The sequence below is a fragment of the Dromiciops gliroides genome, chromosome 2 (assembly GCF_019393635.1).
Source record: "Dromiciops gliroides isolate mDroGli1 chromosome 2, mDroGli1.pri, whole genome shotgun sequence".
Taxonomy (NCBI): domain Eukaryota; kingdom Metazoa; phylum Chordata; class Mammalia; order Microbiotheria; family Microbiotheriidae; genus Dromiciops; species Dromiciops gliroides.
This window is the reverse complement of record NC_057862.1, coordinates 360,939,787-360,956,563: the sequence shown is the minus strand read 5'-3', so window position 1 is coordinate 360,956,563 and position 16,777 is coordinate 360,939,787. Positions and strand designations below refer to the sequence as shown.

The following is a 16,777-nucleotide window of genomic DNA, read 5'->3' as shown; positions in this document are numbered from 1 at the left end:
TCATTGAGAAGGCAAGAAAAATAAAAACCATTACAAATAATTATGTCATGCAAAACAAATTCCCACATCAGCTTTGTCCAAGAAAGGAAAAAAATAAAGAAAAGGAAATATGCTTCAACTTGTACTCTGAGTCCATTAGGAGGTAGATAACTTGTTTCAATATGAGTTCTTGGAGTTGTGGTTGTTCATTGTGTTGATCACAGTTGCCAAGTCTTTCAAAGTTCATTATCTTAACAGTATTGTTTTTATTGCATAAATTATTCTCCTGCTTCTACTCACGTCACTCTGCATCAGTTCATACAAGTCTTCTAGGTTTTTCTGAGACCATTCTCTTCATCATTTCTTTCAACACAATAGAATTCCATCCTATTCATATGTCATAATTTTGTTCAGCCATTTCCCCATTTGGGCATTGACTGCTTTTTGCCTATTTTTGCATTCCCTAGTGTATAGCATAGTACCTGGCACAAGAGAGCACTTAAATGTTATTGACTTGATTTTCTACCTCTTCCTGCTGAATTTTGCTGATTATATACTTAAATACTGATGATTTATTTGGATTTATTTTATCCTTCAACTCTGCTGAAGTTATTCCAGTTTGATATTCCAGAAGTTAATTGAACAAACTCTATGAACTCTTTGGGTGCATCTACCAAAGACTTTTCTCTGATTTTAACATTCATGGAAGATACCTTGTTGGTGGTGAAAGCCTTTAAGACTGTGTTTGCTCTACTGAACCCAGTAGTTTTTATTATTTGTAAATGATAAGCACAGAATGTTCTTCTAATCTTTATGCCTTTCAGTAAATTGTGTGACTGAATGTGTCTTTTCTAGAAAACAGTCTCTGAAAACCTCCCTATTTTCTTCTCATGTTTTTATCAGGATTTCCTTTATACATCATCCTTATAAGGATTTTATAGGTATATGAGATTTTCCAGTTAAGATGGTAGATCTTACATACCCCTCGAAAAACAGTAGCAGAAACACCAAAAAGGAAGATACATGGCTAAAAAGAGACCAAAATAAAATATAAAATGAAGATCCATGCCAGGACCATGAAAAATCATGGAACAACTGAAACGGCTAAAATACCTGAAGTGACACAAGTGAAAAGTCTCAATACAAGATTCTGAGAGATATTCTTAGATGGGTTAAAGAAGTTAAACAAAAATAGGACTTGTAAGATATAAGAACAAATAAAAGAATTTCTAGAAAGTTACATTATTATGAAGGAATTAAAGCTTAAAACTAAAAGATGATTTAAAAGATTGGAAGGAAATAATGAAAACAAAATTACCAAAATGGAGACTGTAATAAGAAACCCACTCCAAATCATTGGAAGCAACCAACCACAACGATTTTCTATAGCAGAAACCAAATTAAAGAAAAAAAATAGAACAAATGGGAAAAGTTCAGAAAATGTTTTAATTATGGAATGAAAATGCATATGTAAATATCATCGTATCATATTTTAGAGACTTGAAGGATTACTAATGTCTCAAAAATTTAGAAGAGAAAAAGAATCTGAAAACCATTCCACGATGTCTTGCTTGCTTGCTTGCACAGAGGCGGTTGTAGTTAAGTGACTTGCTCAGGGTCAAACAACTAAATGTCTGAGGCCAATTTAAACTCAGGGCCTCCTCATTCCAGGGCTGGTGCTATATCTATCCACTGCACTAACTAGCTGCTTCTTCCAGGAAGCCTTTCAAGAGTTTTCCAAAATTCCTTAACGAAACTCCCCGCTCCCCCAAACCAAAAAAACTCATACAAATATAAAGAAGCCAAAGGATCTTTACAACTACCCCAAAATTCAACTCATCTTTTATATGTTACAGTTTAACTTTTAAAAAGATTTTCTTTTACCGTTTAACCTTTAATAGTTAGTAACTAGGGAAAAAATCTAGCGAGTAAAAAGATAACAGAAATAACATACTATGGTACTTGAGTGTGAGCACAGTGTAATTTTTTTAAAAAATAAAAGTATTTTGGGGCAGCTAGGTGGACACTTACTAGCTGTGTGACCTTGGGCAAGTCACTTAACCCCAATTGCCTCACTAAAAAAACAAACAACAACAACAAAAAAGTTTTATTATTTTCCAGTTACATGTAGAGAGATAGCTTTTAGCATTTGTTTACATAAGATTTCCAATTTCAAATTTTTCTCCCTCCCTCCTCCCCCTTTGCCAGATAGTGGGCAATCCGATATAGGTTATATACATATACATACATTAAAAAATATTTCTGCATCAGTCATGCTATAAGAGAAGAATCAGAGCAATAAGGAAAAACCTCAAAACAGACAAACAACACCAAAAACAAAAGAAATAGCATCCATTCGATCAGCATCCATATTCCATAGTTCTTTTTTTTTTTTTTCTGGATTTGGAGAGCCTTTTCCATCATGAGTCCCCCTGGAACTCTCTTGTCCATTGTATTGGTGAGAAGAATCCAGTCCATCACAGTTGATCAACACACAATGTTGATGATACCACCAGTTGTAATTTTTGAGGAAAAGAAGGGGCACTTGGGCAAAATAGAATTTTATATGTACAGAATTAAGTAAGGGCCACAAATTCAGAATTATATGCCTATTTAGTTAAGAGATGACCACTACTTGAGAGACATTTAAGCCTTGAAAAAATCTGCAGATAGTAATGCTTTTCTTTTACTTTTTCAATTCATTTTTATTTTATATTCTGTTTTGCATTCTCTCTCCCTTCTTCCCTCCCCCATCTATTGAGAAGGCAAGAAAAACAAATTCTATTACAAATAAGTATAATTATACAAAACAAATTTCCACATTAGCCACATTAAAAAGAAAAACGCTATTCTTCAATCTGTACTCTTGAGTTGATCAGTTCTCTGTCGCATGTTATATCATGAGTTTTTTGGATTATATTGATCATTTAGCAAGTCTTTCAGAGTTCATTATCTTTATATTATTGTTGTTATATAAATTCTCCTGGTTCTGCTTATTTCACTTTGCATTATTAGTTCATACAAGTCTTCCCAAGTTTTTCTGACATTTCTTACAGCACATAGCATAACTTGTTTAGCCATTCGCTAATTCATGGGGCATGCACTCTATTTCCAATTCTTTGCTACCACAAAAAGACCTGTTAAAAAATTTGGGTCTTTTTCCTTTTTTTTTTAATCTCTTTAGTGTACAGACCTAGTAGTGGATATTGCTGGGTAAAAGTTTAATAGCTTTTGGGGCATAATTCCAAATTGTGTTCCTGAATAATTGAACTAGTTCACAGCTCCAACAGTGCATTACTGTACCTATTTTCCCATAGCCCCTCCAGCAGTTGTCATTTTTCTTTATCTTATGAAATCTGAGTGTGAGGTGGTACTTCAGAATTGTTTAAATTTGCATGTAATAATTTGCATAACTATTATTGAATTAGAGCATCTTTTCATGTGACTATTGACAATTTTGATTTCTTTCTCTGAAAACTTCAAATTTTATGTCCTTAACCATTTATCATTTGGAGAATGGAAAACCATGCTTTTCAAGGAAGTATTTTTTTTTTTTAGTGAGGCAATTGGGATTAAGTGACTTGCCCAGGGTCACACAGCTAGTAAGTGTGTGTTAAGTGTCTGAGGTCAGATTTGAACTCAGGTACTCCTGACTCCAGGACCGGTGCTCTATCCACTTCGCCACCTAGCTGCCCCAAGGAAGTATTTTAATAAGAACCAAACTTCTAAGTCAAAAGAAATTAGTACTAAAAATAATTCATATTTGTTAAATAAATCATAATAAAACCAATTATTAAATAAATGTGAACAGCTTTAGAATTTTGTATTAACTGAACCACAAAATGTAAATAATAAATAATAAAAAATTGGTAAACCATAAGCACAATGGAAAAAGCAGGGAGAAGGAAGTATAAGAGAAGGATAATCATGAAGTAAAATTTCTAACTTTAAAAATATATTATTTGGGGGCAGTTAGGTAGCACAATGGATAAAGCACCGGCCCTGGATTCAGGAGTACCTGAGTTCAAATCCGGCCTCAGACACTTGACACTTACTAGCTGTGTGACTCTGGGCAAGTCACTTAATACTCATTGCCCTGCTAAATAAATAAATGAATGTTTGTTTTACTGTTAAACCTTCTTCTATATTTACCTCTAACTGCTTTGTGATTCAACATAATCACTTTGTATAAAAGTGTTCATGTAAAAACTTTAGCTGAAAAAACTAATATTTTGTTTTTCCCATTAAGTTCTCTCCATTTATCTATCAGTTAGGTTATTTACTGCCTTATTATTCTGTTACTTCTTATTTCTCTCTCTACTATTTACCATATTCTGATGAAGTAGTGCAAAATTTCCCACTATTAATTATTGTAGCTATTTTTCCTTAGAGAAAAGGTTTTGCTACACAAATTATTGAGGCATATATTCTTTAAATTGAGGCAATTAGGTTGTCTGGAGTGGACAGAGCACCTGGCATGGAGGCAGGAAGACCTAAGTTCAAATCTAGCTTCAGACATTAGCTGTGCATCCCTAGGCAAGTCACTTAACCCTATTTGCCAAGGTCTCCTTAATTATAAAATGAGCTGGAGAAGGAAATGACAAACCACTCCATTGTGTTTGCCAAGAAAACCCCCAATGGAGTCAAGAAGAGTCAGACGTGACTGAAACTACTGAACATATTTTAAATTGATATGCTTCATTTTAAATAATGTTGTTTGTTATTTTTGTTGTTTTTATGTTGTATGTTGTATGTATGTTTGTTGTTTTTATAATGCTTTCAAGCTTGAATTTAACTGCCTGTTATCATTAGCACTAGGTGGCCTTAAGAGACAGTTAAGTGGTTCAGTAGATAAAAAGCTAGGTCTGGAGTAAGGAAGATCTGAGTTCAAATCCTATCACAGATACTTACTTGGCTATATGATCCTGAGTAAAGTCTCATAAGCATCTTTGGCCTCAGTTTCCTCAACTGTAAAATGCGGATAACAACAGGGCTTATCTCGCAGGTTTGTTGTGAGAATCAAATGAGATATTTGTAAAGTGCTATGGCTGTCATGTAATTGGTACTATATAAACGCCATTCCCTTCTTCCGTTTCCTATTCTTTCCGGTTTCTCATGATTTGGAGCAATTACAGCATTTACAGATTTGTCATAGGCATGGGAATCATGTCCAACTTTAGTCAGTAATCATATAAAACATGGTATAGGGATTTAAAGTGAATTCAAGTATACCAACTGAAATGATCCATGGCTTACATTCTTTATTAAAAAATTAAATGGCACTTTATAACTTATAAAGAGCTTTCCTCATAGTAATCCTAATGAGATTATTTAGTATGTTTTTTTTTAATTTGGAATTTTCTTTTTTTCAATCTTTAATATTATTTTTTCCAGTTAAATGTAAAGATAGTTTTCAACATTTGATTTCATAAGATTTTGAATTCCAAATTTTTCTTCCTCCCACTCTTCCCTTTTCCCCTCCCCAAGACAGAAGTAATCTGATACAGGTTTATATATGTACAGTCACATTAAACTATTTCTGCATTAGTCATATTGTGGAATAAAAATCAAACAAGAAGGGAAAAACCCTCACGAAGAAAAAAAAAACAAAAAAAATAGAAAAAGTATGTTTAATTTGCATTCAGAATCCACAGTTGTTTTTTTCTGGATGTGGAGAACATTTTCCATCATGAGTCCTTTGGAATAGTGTTGGATCATTGTATTGCTGAGAAGAGCCAAGTCTATCACAGTCGATCATCACACAGTGTTGCTGTTACTATGTACAGTGTTCTCCTGGTTCTGCTCCCTTCACTTAGCATCAGTCTTCTCAAGTCATTCCATGTTTTTCTGAAATCTGCTTGCTTATCATTTCTTATAGCACAATAGTATTCCATTACATTCAGATACCACAACTTGTTCAGCCATTCCCTAATTGATGGGCATCCACCTGATTTCCAATTCTTTGTCATCACAAAGAGAACTGCTATAAATACTTTTGTACATGTGGGTCTTTTTCCCCTTGCTTATGCTCTCTTTGGCATATAGACCTAGTAGTGGTATTACTGGGTCAAAGGGTATGTACAGTTTTACAGCCCTTTGGGCGAAGTTCCAAATTGCTCTCCAGAATGGTTGGATCAGTAGTTTTATTCTCTGAATTTTACAAATGAGAAAAACCAAGATTTGATTGAGATGGGTTGAGCATCTTGCTCATGGTCACACAACTGATAAGTGACACTGATGAGACTTGTACCTCTTTGAATGTTCTGATTCTACTACACAACCCCATCTCTCATCTATGGAAGCTAATAAAAATGCTGACAATAAAAAGTTATTCTTTTTTCATTGTCAATGATGACATTGCCTTAGAATGCAGACCACATTTACATTGAGTCAAACTCTGTGTGTGGCTTACATTCTTTATATTAGTGCAGACACCATTGAATTATTATTTGCTATTCTAAAATCTGCATGTGTTAAATAAAAAGATTCTAAACAGTAGCCTGTTGCCTCATTCCTTTCTAGGTTATCATAGTTTCAGTTTGTAAATCATAACGATATAATTTCATTCTAAAGAATGAGTGGGTCGAACAACAAATCATAGAAACAATCAATAACTTTATCCAAGAGAATGACAATAATGAGACAACATACCAAAATCTATGGGATGCAGCCAAAGCAGTGCTTAGGGGAAATTTTATAGCTCTAACTGCTTACATGAATTAAAAAGAGAAAGAGAGGGGATCAATGAATTGGGCATGCAACTTAAAAAGCTAGAAAAAGAACAAATTAGAAATCCCCAATTAAATACTAAATTAGAAATCCTGAAAATTAAAGGAGAAATTAATAAAATTGAAAGCAAGAAAACTATGGAATTAATCAATAAAACTAAGATCTAGTTTTATGAAAAAACCAATAAAATAGATAAACCATTGGTTAATTTGATGAAAAAAAGAAAACCAAATTACCAGTATCAAAAATGAAAGGGACGATTTTACCAGCAATGAAGTGGAAATTAAAGCAATAATTAGGAACTATTTTGCCCAACTGTATGCCAATAAATTTGACAATCTAAATGAAATGGATAAGTATTTACAAAAATACAAGCTACCCAGGTTAACTGAAGAGGAAATAAAATCCTTAAATAAGCCCATATAGAAAAAGAAATTGAACATGCCATTAATGACTCCCTCAGAAAAAATCCCCAGGGCCAGATGGGTTTACAGGTGAATTCTACCAAACATTTAAAGAACAATTAATCCAATATTATACAAATTATTTGGAAAAATAGAGGTGAAGGAGTTCTACCAAATTCATTTTATGACACAAATATGGTGGAGATACCCAAACCAGGCAAAGCAAAAAACAGAGAAAGAAATTATAGACCAATTTCCCTAATGAATATTGATGCTAAAATCTTAAATAAGAATATTAGCAAGAAAACTAGATAACATAATCAACCACATCAATAAGAAAACTAACCCAAACCATATGATTATCTCAATAGATGCAGAGAAAGCTTTTCACAAAATACAGCACCCGTTCATAAATTTAAATAATTAAAAAACAGGCATAAGCTTTGGTAATTAATACCTTCCCACTTGCGTTTTGGTAATAGTATTGTCTGTGACCTTTCTCGTTCTTTCCCTCTTGATCATGTTTTCTCATGAATCAGGACTGCAGATTCTATTATTGGCTCTGCCACTATTTTCTGGTATAATTTTGGGGAAGTCATATCATTTCCTGGGTATCCTCATTTATAAGATAAGAGATTTGGTGCTCTTTAACCCCCACCCCTCACATCCACTTTATGTTCTATTGTAAATTTTTTTATTCTTAACAGTCTCTAAATAAATGTAGATACCTGTAGCTCTGTTTCATTTGTACCTGGCAGCAATTTATATTACTAAATTACCTTCAAGGTACATCTGATAATTAACTTTGAGGTAGTCATGTAGAAAGTACTGAAATGTCCATTTTTCCTGTTTCATTTATTATAATATTTATGCTGGCTGCATCACAGGGTTGTGAGGATCATGTTAAATAATGTTTGTCTCTTTAAGTGCTTTGTAACTGAATATATAAATGTGAGTTATTATTCTTGTTTTTTTGGGTCTTTTAGTTCCCTTCTCACTCCTTCCTTTATTGATGAACTTCCTTTGGTTTTTGCCAGTTGTTCCAGAGACAGGCACCTTGTTACCAGAGAGATGAATGTTGGGAAGTGAGCTTCTCGGATCTAATTTGAAATGATCCCTTTGCTAACAGACATTTGTTTGCCTTAGTCTGGTGGAATTTTCAAATTTGGTTTGTTTGTTTGTTTGCTTTTTTGCTGCTATGTTATATAGAAATCTTGAAGACTCCTCTTTCTTTTCTCCTAGAAGGGCCAACCTGGTGTAACTCAGTGGGTAAACAGCATGCAGCCAATTGACAACCCTCACTTCTTTCCCAAAGACGTGGCTCCAGACATCCATCTGGCATTTTCCAGGTAAGATTTGTTGTTCTTTTCTTGGTTTGAAAACGTTACTGTTTATGTCCAAATGTCATGTATTTATAGATTAGCCAACCAAAGCCTGTGATGGGAATACCTCATGGGGCCCCTTTGAGACTTCTCTGATGCCAGCCAGCCTGGGACTCTTTCCTGTAGTGTGGTGTCTTGGGTGGTGCTGCTAATAAATACCCCAGCCCTGGATCTTCCATCACCCAGCTCAGGAGACCAGGCATACAGTCTGATGACTTGTTATTATAGGAATTCCTTCCAGATATTCAGTTGAGATCCACTTTTCTGCTTCATCTCACTGCTGCAGCTGCTTAGTAGCTAAGATTTTAAAAGGGCAAGGAAATCTAAAAGTACTTCGTTCTACATGAGAACCTGCTAAAACACAATTTAGTGTAGTGCACCTTTCAGAGCTGGTCGGCTCCCTTCTGCGGGCAGTAAAAGTCTTTTCTGCTGTGAGCCCTGGGCGTTTGTTTATGATGAAGTGCTGGCATAGATATAACTCACTGCCCTGCTGCATTTATGGTCAGTGATAGGATCCTAGAATCACAGATCCAAAGGCAGAAGAGGACATGGTCGTCCTTTAGTCCAGTCTCATTTTCTTTTTTGGACTGTTCCCTCTTGTCTTATAGATAAGGAGACTGAAGCCTAAGGAGGTCGGGTGACTTACCCAACTTTGCATAGGAGTAAGTGTTAGGTGGGATTGGAACCCAGGCCCTTGCTCTCTAGATCCAATGTGCTTTCCTATGTTGCATGGTGTGCAACAAGTGTTCCTCACTTGCAGAGGGTACTAGTACTCTTGCACAGCAACATTTAGTGGTTGTTGCAGCTTAGGCAAATCATTTAACTCAGGACTTATTAAACTTTTTTAATGTGACTTTTTACTGTTGCTAAATTTTTTGTAACCCCTACATTCAGTTATATAACCCCATATGGGGTCACCACCTACGGTTTAAGAAGCTTTGATTTAACCTGTGTGTCTCACTTTATTCCCCTGTAGAATGCTAGTGATCCTTGCATTACCTCATAGGGTGAGGGTGAAGGAATTGCTTTCCAGATCTGAAAGTGAGTTATGATGAAGATGATGAAAGGGTTGTTTTTCCAAAGTTTTGATTGTAAGTCAGTGTGAAAACTGGCAAAAGAAGCCTATGTTTTAAGTGGTAGTTAGTTTCCTGGCCTCTAGCTTCCAAAGCCCTTTTTCCCTTATTGTAGTTGAACCAGATTCAGGAGGACCTGAGTTCAAGCTGGCCTCAGACACTTAACACTTACTAGCTGTGTGACCCCTGGGCAAGTCACTTAACCCCAATTGCCTCACTTAAAAAAAAAAAAAGATATTGTTCTCAGAAGCTAGACTTTGAACTTAACTCGAGACCACCTTCAAGTCCAGTGACCAATGGATTTGGACGACAGCTTGAAGCAGTGTGTAAGGACCGCCCATGCTCTGGACCTATAAAAAGCTTCCACAGTTTGCTGGAGAGTTCGTGATTGAAGCAGGCTCATGGTGGAGGACTTGAGGAAGAACCAGACCTGGCTGGAACTCTAGGCTAGATAGGCCTTTTCTTAACTTTCTGAACTCTGCATGAATACCTGTATGCTTTAATAAATGTTTAATGCCCAAAGACTGGTGCTAATACTTCTAATTTAAGATGATCACACAATTTAGATTTTAAACATCGCAGTAATCAAGGTGGTGGCAATGTTGTGTAGTAGACATTTAGTCTTAGAGTAGGAAGGCCTAGGTTCAAGTTCTGCCTTTGACACCTTGGGTGAGTTGCTTTTTCTTTCACAGCCACTAATGACTCTCTTAAAGTTTTTAAGTTGCAGAGTAGGTCTTGATCTGTGTTGGTAGAGGAAGTTAACTCAATGGGAGTTCCATAAACCAATCAAGTTCAATTTTTAAAAATCAGGATTATTTGTATTCATTGAAAACTTTAACATTTATGCAAGGTGTTCACTAAAGGTGACATACCAAACTGATGAAGAAATTGAGACCTGGTAGGTATAAGTGACTTGCTCATGATCATAATGATGGAGTAAGTGTTGGAGCTGGGACTCAGGTTGTTTTTCTGACCTCCAGGTCCATAGCTCTCAATAATACATAATGTCTCTATAAGCAAACAAAAAATATATAATGTATGTATGTATAAAGAACAGTGAAACCTTATTGGAAACAGAGTATGAAGGCAGTAAATTGAATGCTTGCCCTACTCCTTGCTGCTCTTGAAATTGATAACAGATACTTTTCTTTTCCCTTTCTCCTATATCCATCCAAATCTTGTCTTTCCTTCAAGGCCTGCTTCATCTATTCCCTAGTGACTCATGTGCACTACTCTTTGCTTTCTTTGAATTTCTGTTGAACCCACAGTTACAGTCTCACCTTTGGAAGGTGTCTCAGAAGCCATCTATGCCAACTTGACTCTTAGCAGGAATCCCTTCTATTACATACCTGAGAAATGGTCATGAAGAAAAATGAGATACTCTGTATAAATAAAGTATAATCTTTATAAAGTGCTTATCAAACATTAAAGCAATATGTAAATATTATTAGATGATGATGGTTATGCAGTACCTTTTATGTGAAGAATTCCAGGGGGGCAGGGTGGGTGGGGAAGGTGTGTGTGGACATGTGTGGGCGGTTGGAGAAGAACCTACTCCTTCTGTGAGACTGCCCACTCCATTTAAGGAAAACTTGTAATTTAAGGATTTCCCCCCTGCATTAAGCCTAAATTTACCTTGCAACTTCTCCCAACTGGTCCTAGTTTAGTTTATCAGCAAACATTTATGGGGGCAGCTAGGTGGTGCAGTGGATAGATAAAGCACCAGCCCTGGATACAGGAAGACCTAAGTTCAAATCCGGCCTCAGACACTTGACACTTACTAGCTGTGTGACCCTGGGCAAGTCACTTAACCCTCATTGCCCAACAAAATAAATAAACAAACAAGTATTTATTAAAGACTTACTCTGTGCCAAGGACAGTTTCAGGTGCTGGAGATTCAGAGATAAAAGTAAAGCAGTCCGTGGTCTCAGGAAGCTCAAATTCTATTAGGGAAGACATTCTGTGTACATAAATACTGAATCTACAGAGTGGTTTAGGTAGGAAGGACCCTAGTAGTTAGGGAGATCAGAAAAAAACTTTGTGTAGAAGTTGACACTTGAACTGAATTTTGAAGGATGTAAGAAATTCCATGTGGGAGAATTAAGGAGAGAGTGCGTGTGAGGGATGAGAGATGGTCAGTTAAAAAGCATGGAATCCCAAATGTGAAGAACAGCAAGAAAGACAGTTTGGCTGAGCCAGAGAAAGTAGTTAAGTCAACAGGTATTAGTAAGTACCTACTAGGTTCTATGTACCATTGTCAAGTGCTGTGATGGAAGGAGTGTAATGAGACTGGGAATGTTCTAAGGCAGCCTCCTGGGGACGGAAACAAGACTAATCCCTCTTCCACATGACAGCCTTTCAGATATTTGAAGACAGCTATCATGTTCCTTCAAATCTTCTCCAGATAAAACATTGCCTGTTCAGTTGCTCCTCATATGACATGTTCTTAGGCAATTTTGTTTGACTTTGTCTGGATATTCGTCCAGTTACTGATGTCCTTCCTAATATTATGTCATTTAGAATTGAACTGCGTGCTATAGATGTGGTCGATGAGGCAGAGTTATAAAGAGTATACCTATCTTATTGGAACTTAAGCTGGTGTCTCCTCATGTCTCCCCCAAACTGTACTTTTTTAGTCAGACTATTTTTTTTTTTTTTTAAGGGCAATGGGGGTTAAGTGACTTGCCCAGGGTCAACAGCTAGTTAAGTGTCAAGTGTCTGAGGCTGGATTTGAACTCAGGTCCTCCTGAATTCAAGGCCAGTGCTTTATCCACTGCGCCACCTAGCTGTCCTTAACCCCATACTGTACTTTTAAGGTTGATTTTTTGACTCAATATATGACTCTAATTTCCTTCCTGCTTCTTTTTTAAAATTTATTTTTGACATTCGTTTATTTAAAAATTTTGAGTTTCAAATTCTCTTCTCTTCCTACTCACCCTTCCTCACCCTGTGAGAAAGTAAATAAAATGATGGCATGTGAAATCATATAAAACATATGTCCACATTAGCCATATCACAAAAAAAGGGAAAAAAAGCCAGAAAATTATACTTCAATGAATTATACTTCAATTTGTACTCAGTTCCATCAGTTTTCTCTCTGGAAATGGATAACTTTTTTTTTGTTTTGTTTTCTTCTTATGAGTCCTTTGGAATTGTCTTGGATCATCATTTTTATCAGAGTAGTCAAATCTTTGACAGTTGATCATCATTAAAATATTGCTGTTAACTTCACAATGATCTTCTGGTTCTTCTCACTTCATTTTGCAACATTTCATTTAGGTCTTTCCATGGTTTTGTTTTTGTTTTTTTTCTGAAACCACTACCCTTGTTGTTTCCCATAGCACAATAGTATTCTATTACAATCATATGTCCCAACTTGTTCAGCCATTCCCCAAGTGATACACATCCCCTTAAAACGGACAATTCATTGCCACCACAGAAAGAGCAGCTGTAAATATTTTTGTACATATAGGTCCTTTTCCTTTTCCTTTGACCTCTTTGGGGTACAGATGTGGTAGTAGTTATTGCCGGGTCAAAAGGTTATAGCCTTTTGGACCTAGTTCCAAATTGTTCTTCAGAATGGTTGGACCAGTTCACTACTTTACCAGTAGTTCATTAGTGTACCTATTTTCCCCTCATCCCTGCCATCATTTGTCATTTCTTTTTTTTTGTTTGTTTTTGTGGGGCCATGGGGGTTAAGTGACTGACCCAGGTTCACAGCTATTAAGTGTCCAAGTGTCTGAGGCCAGATTTGAACTCAGGTACTCCTGAATCCAGGGCCGTTGCTTTATTCCAAGCTGCGCCACCTAGCCACCCCCTGTCATCTTCTGTAGGTTGAATAAGTAGACCTCAGAATTATTTTAATTTGCCTTTCTCTAATCAATAGTAATTTAGAGTATTGTTTCATATGACTACAGTTAGCTTTGATCTTCCTCTTCTGAAAAACTGCCTTTCTATATCCCTATTAAATTTCTTATTCATTCAAACCAATGTAGTCGTTAGTGGTTCATGAGATGTTATACATTCAGCAAAATTTTATTAAATACTGTGTATAATTCCGGGTATATAGATATGAATAAAACATGGGTCCTGAACTCAAGAGCTTATGTCTGCTATAATTGTATTTCATTTGTTTGAGTTCATCTCCATCCATAATAGCTCTTTAAGAACATAGACCTGTCTGTTATATTTTCTTAGTATTGCTTAGAGGTCCTAGCATAGCACTATGCATATAATAGATGCTCAGCAAATACTTATTTAGTGATGATCTCTTTTCTGATATGATTTAGAAATAGATTTATTCTTATATTTGGATTTTGGGTGAATATGTGAAGAGAAGCATTCTCATTTTTAAGCTTGGCTCCAGTTAATCAAACTCCTGACTGTCCTCTTGTCCTCCCGAACTGTCAAGATACCTTCAAGCACTCTACTTGTCCTGTTTTACTTTACCTCTGTCTCTCTTTTCTTTCAGTTGTCTTCTGTATTAGCTGCATGACATTTCTGTGAATATGCTCAGTGGTTCCAACTTTGGGTGTATCAAAGACATTTAAAGATGAATGCTTTCCTTTAAGGGCTGAGATAGAAACATTGGGTGGTAGTGGAAGGTTAACAGGAAAAATAAATAAATGTACATATATGTACGTAAAACTAAGTGTTGTCCATTTTATGCTTACCATCTGCTATACTTAACATGGTGTTAGAGAAATGTCAGTTCATGAATAATGATAGGATGGGGTAGGGAGGTACAGCCACAGTAGGAATCTGTTGGCTACCACTGGAGATGCTTGGAGAGAGAGTCCATTTAACCTAATGGAAGAGAATGTAGCCAAAACCCAAGCTAGGTAGAACCGCTATTAGTTGTGGTCTTTGAACCTGTTTGAGTGCTTTGTGCCCTAGCTGGACCGTTAAATTGATGTATGTGATGTAATGTGAGGTGTTCTGTGTTTAGTCTGCCCTTTACAAAGCCTGCTTGATACTCATGAATTAAAGCATAGATGTCCTTGGGACACACCAGATGAATCCTGACTAATCTTTAATGACTATGTTTAGAAAAAGTTAGTAATAGATGATCTCTACAAATGAAATTCCTTTCCCCTCTTGTTAGAATTAAAGAAAGATCTAGTATGTTCATTATAAATTGTTCTATCCCTCGTGCACTGTGAATTATTCAGATCCAAGGGAGGAAATATTCTGACCTGAATTTTTTTTCCAATGTTAAGATGAGGTACTTTTCAAATGCCTGTTCCTGATGCATTTCAATTTCAGAACCATGGGCTTGATCATTCTGGTTTTTCTTGCCATTGCTGGCAATTATCTCTATGTGTATGACTCTCAGAAAAACATAATTCAACCCAACCCTCACCTGTAATCCTGTATTATCAGTTGAGTATCAGATATTTCCAGTAGGTATCTTATAGACATCATAAACCCAACATGTCCAAACTGTATTCTTTGCTGCTTCTTATACATGTCTTTTTCATCTTCATCTCTCTGTTTTTGTACAAGCTGCTTCCATGCCTGGAAGGCACTTCCTCCCCAAACATGTCTCTTAGAATCCATTAGATTCCTTCTGAACTCAGCTTAGGAGTCACTTCCTACATTAGATCTTTTATGATACCCCCGCTGATAGTGTCTATTCCCAGCTTCAATTACCTTATATTATCCTCTTTTAAGGTATGTATGTTCTTTTCTTGAATAGAATGAAAGTATCTTGAGACCAATTTTTGGCTTTGTTATCTCCTGCATCTAGAACAGTGTCTGGCACAAGATGCTAATAAATCTCTTTTTGGTTGATTTATAGGTGGGTGAGCAGATAGATGCTCAGGATCTATCCATACCCTGACCAATGTAGGAATGGCCCTGTGTTTGGTAGAAACCATTTAACATTAGTAGTGAGATTTAGAGTTGTTCATTTCTTTGATCATTTTCTTCCAGTGGTCCCAGAAGAGCCTTTTCCAAGTGGATGGTGGGATCAGAACAGATCACTGGAATAGGCCCATGTCTAAAACAGGACATATCACACTTCAGTCCAGGTGAGAAGTCACAGATATGTATGTTGTAGTTCTCTGGTTTAAAATCCAAAATACTGACGTGATCATGTGCTGTTGAAAAAAGTTCTTAATGTGAATGTGTGATTAATAAAGGGATCTGCTCTTTGTGTTGACTGGCATACCACTTGTCTTATAGAAAGGCCGTATTCATTTATAGAGACTGCAGATTTTTATAAAAAACTTTTAACCATTTTGCCAAATACAATTTTTGTCACTTTTTGAAAATTTTATTACTATAGGGGTATAGGTTGTTTTAATAAATTACATTGACGGGTGACAGAGGCAGCTAGCTGGCACAGTTGATAGAGTACTGAGCTTTCAGTCAGGAAAACTTGAGTCCAAATCTAGTCTCTGATACTTACTAGCTTCATGATCTTGGGGTAAGTCATTTAACCTCTGCCTCAGTTTCCTGAACTTAAAATGGGGATAATAATAGCACCTACTTCCCGAGGTTGTTGTGAAGATCAAATGAAGTTAATATATGTAAATGTTTAACACAATATTTGGCATATAGGCTTGTTCCCTTTCTCCTTCTCCTTACATTAATTGAATAGTTTTAATAAACTTTATGGCTGCCTTAAAAATTATTTCTCTGTTTTTCTTTATGCCAGTAAACATAACATTCTTCCTCCCAGAATTGTTCATTGGGAGCTGGGGTTAGGATTCTCTCTTTGGAGACACTTCCGTCTGTACAGCTTTCCAATCCTGTCAAAAGATACTTGTTTTGTTATTGTTCTGGGGCGGGGGTGCGCGGGGTGGGGGGAAGGTAATAGCAGATGGATGTACACTGTTTGGAAGACATTCATAAACTAATAGCATGTCTCAGTTTCATTTGGTGCTAGATGCAAAAGAAATGAGATTTTTAAATCGAGGCTTGGAAAGTCAAAAAACCTCCCAGCAGAATTTGGTTGGAGGGACAGGAGCTTTTTTTTTTGTCCTGCACCTTAATGGTTTCCCTTTTCTTTTCTCAAACAGTTTCTAAAGTCTCAGGACTCCTCAAAACCCATTGAAGAGAAGGTTGGTGCCCTCACAAAGATAATAGAAGCCATGGGCTACACTGGGACATAGAAATACAGTAGATGGGTAAAGTCCTTCAAGATTTCTTTATATCTTGTTCTTTAGCATTCTGTTCCATCATAGCTTTCTCTTTATTGCTTTCT

General features: G+C 36.2%; 1 protein-coding gene across 1 annotated transcript in view; it reads left to right on the top strand.

Moving 5' to 3' along the window:
* The window catches only part of LOC122738887 (ubiquinol-cytochrome-c reductase complex assembly factor 1), a 122,985-nt gene that overhangs the window by 13,803 nt on the left and 92,405 nt on the right, over nucleotides 1-16,777 (top strand). Inside the window, 7 exon segments of the mRNA XM_043980773.1 lie at nucleotides 8,355-8,384; nucleotides 8,386-8,445; nucleotides 8,447-8,461; nucleotides 15,502-15,534; nucleotides 15,536-15,571; nucleotides 15,573-15,599; nucleotides 16,593-16,700. Of these exon segments, the coding sequence (XP_043836708.1) occupies nucleotides 8,355-8,384; nucleotides 8,386-8,445; nucleotides 8,447-8,461; nucleotides 15,502-15,534; nucleotides 15,536-15,571; nucleotides 15,573-15,599; nucleotides 16,593-16,700 (309 nt within the window).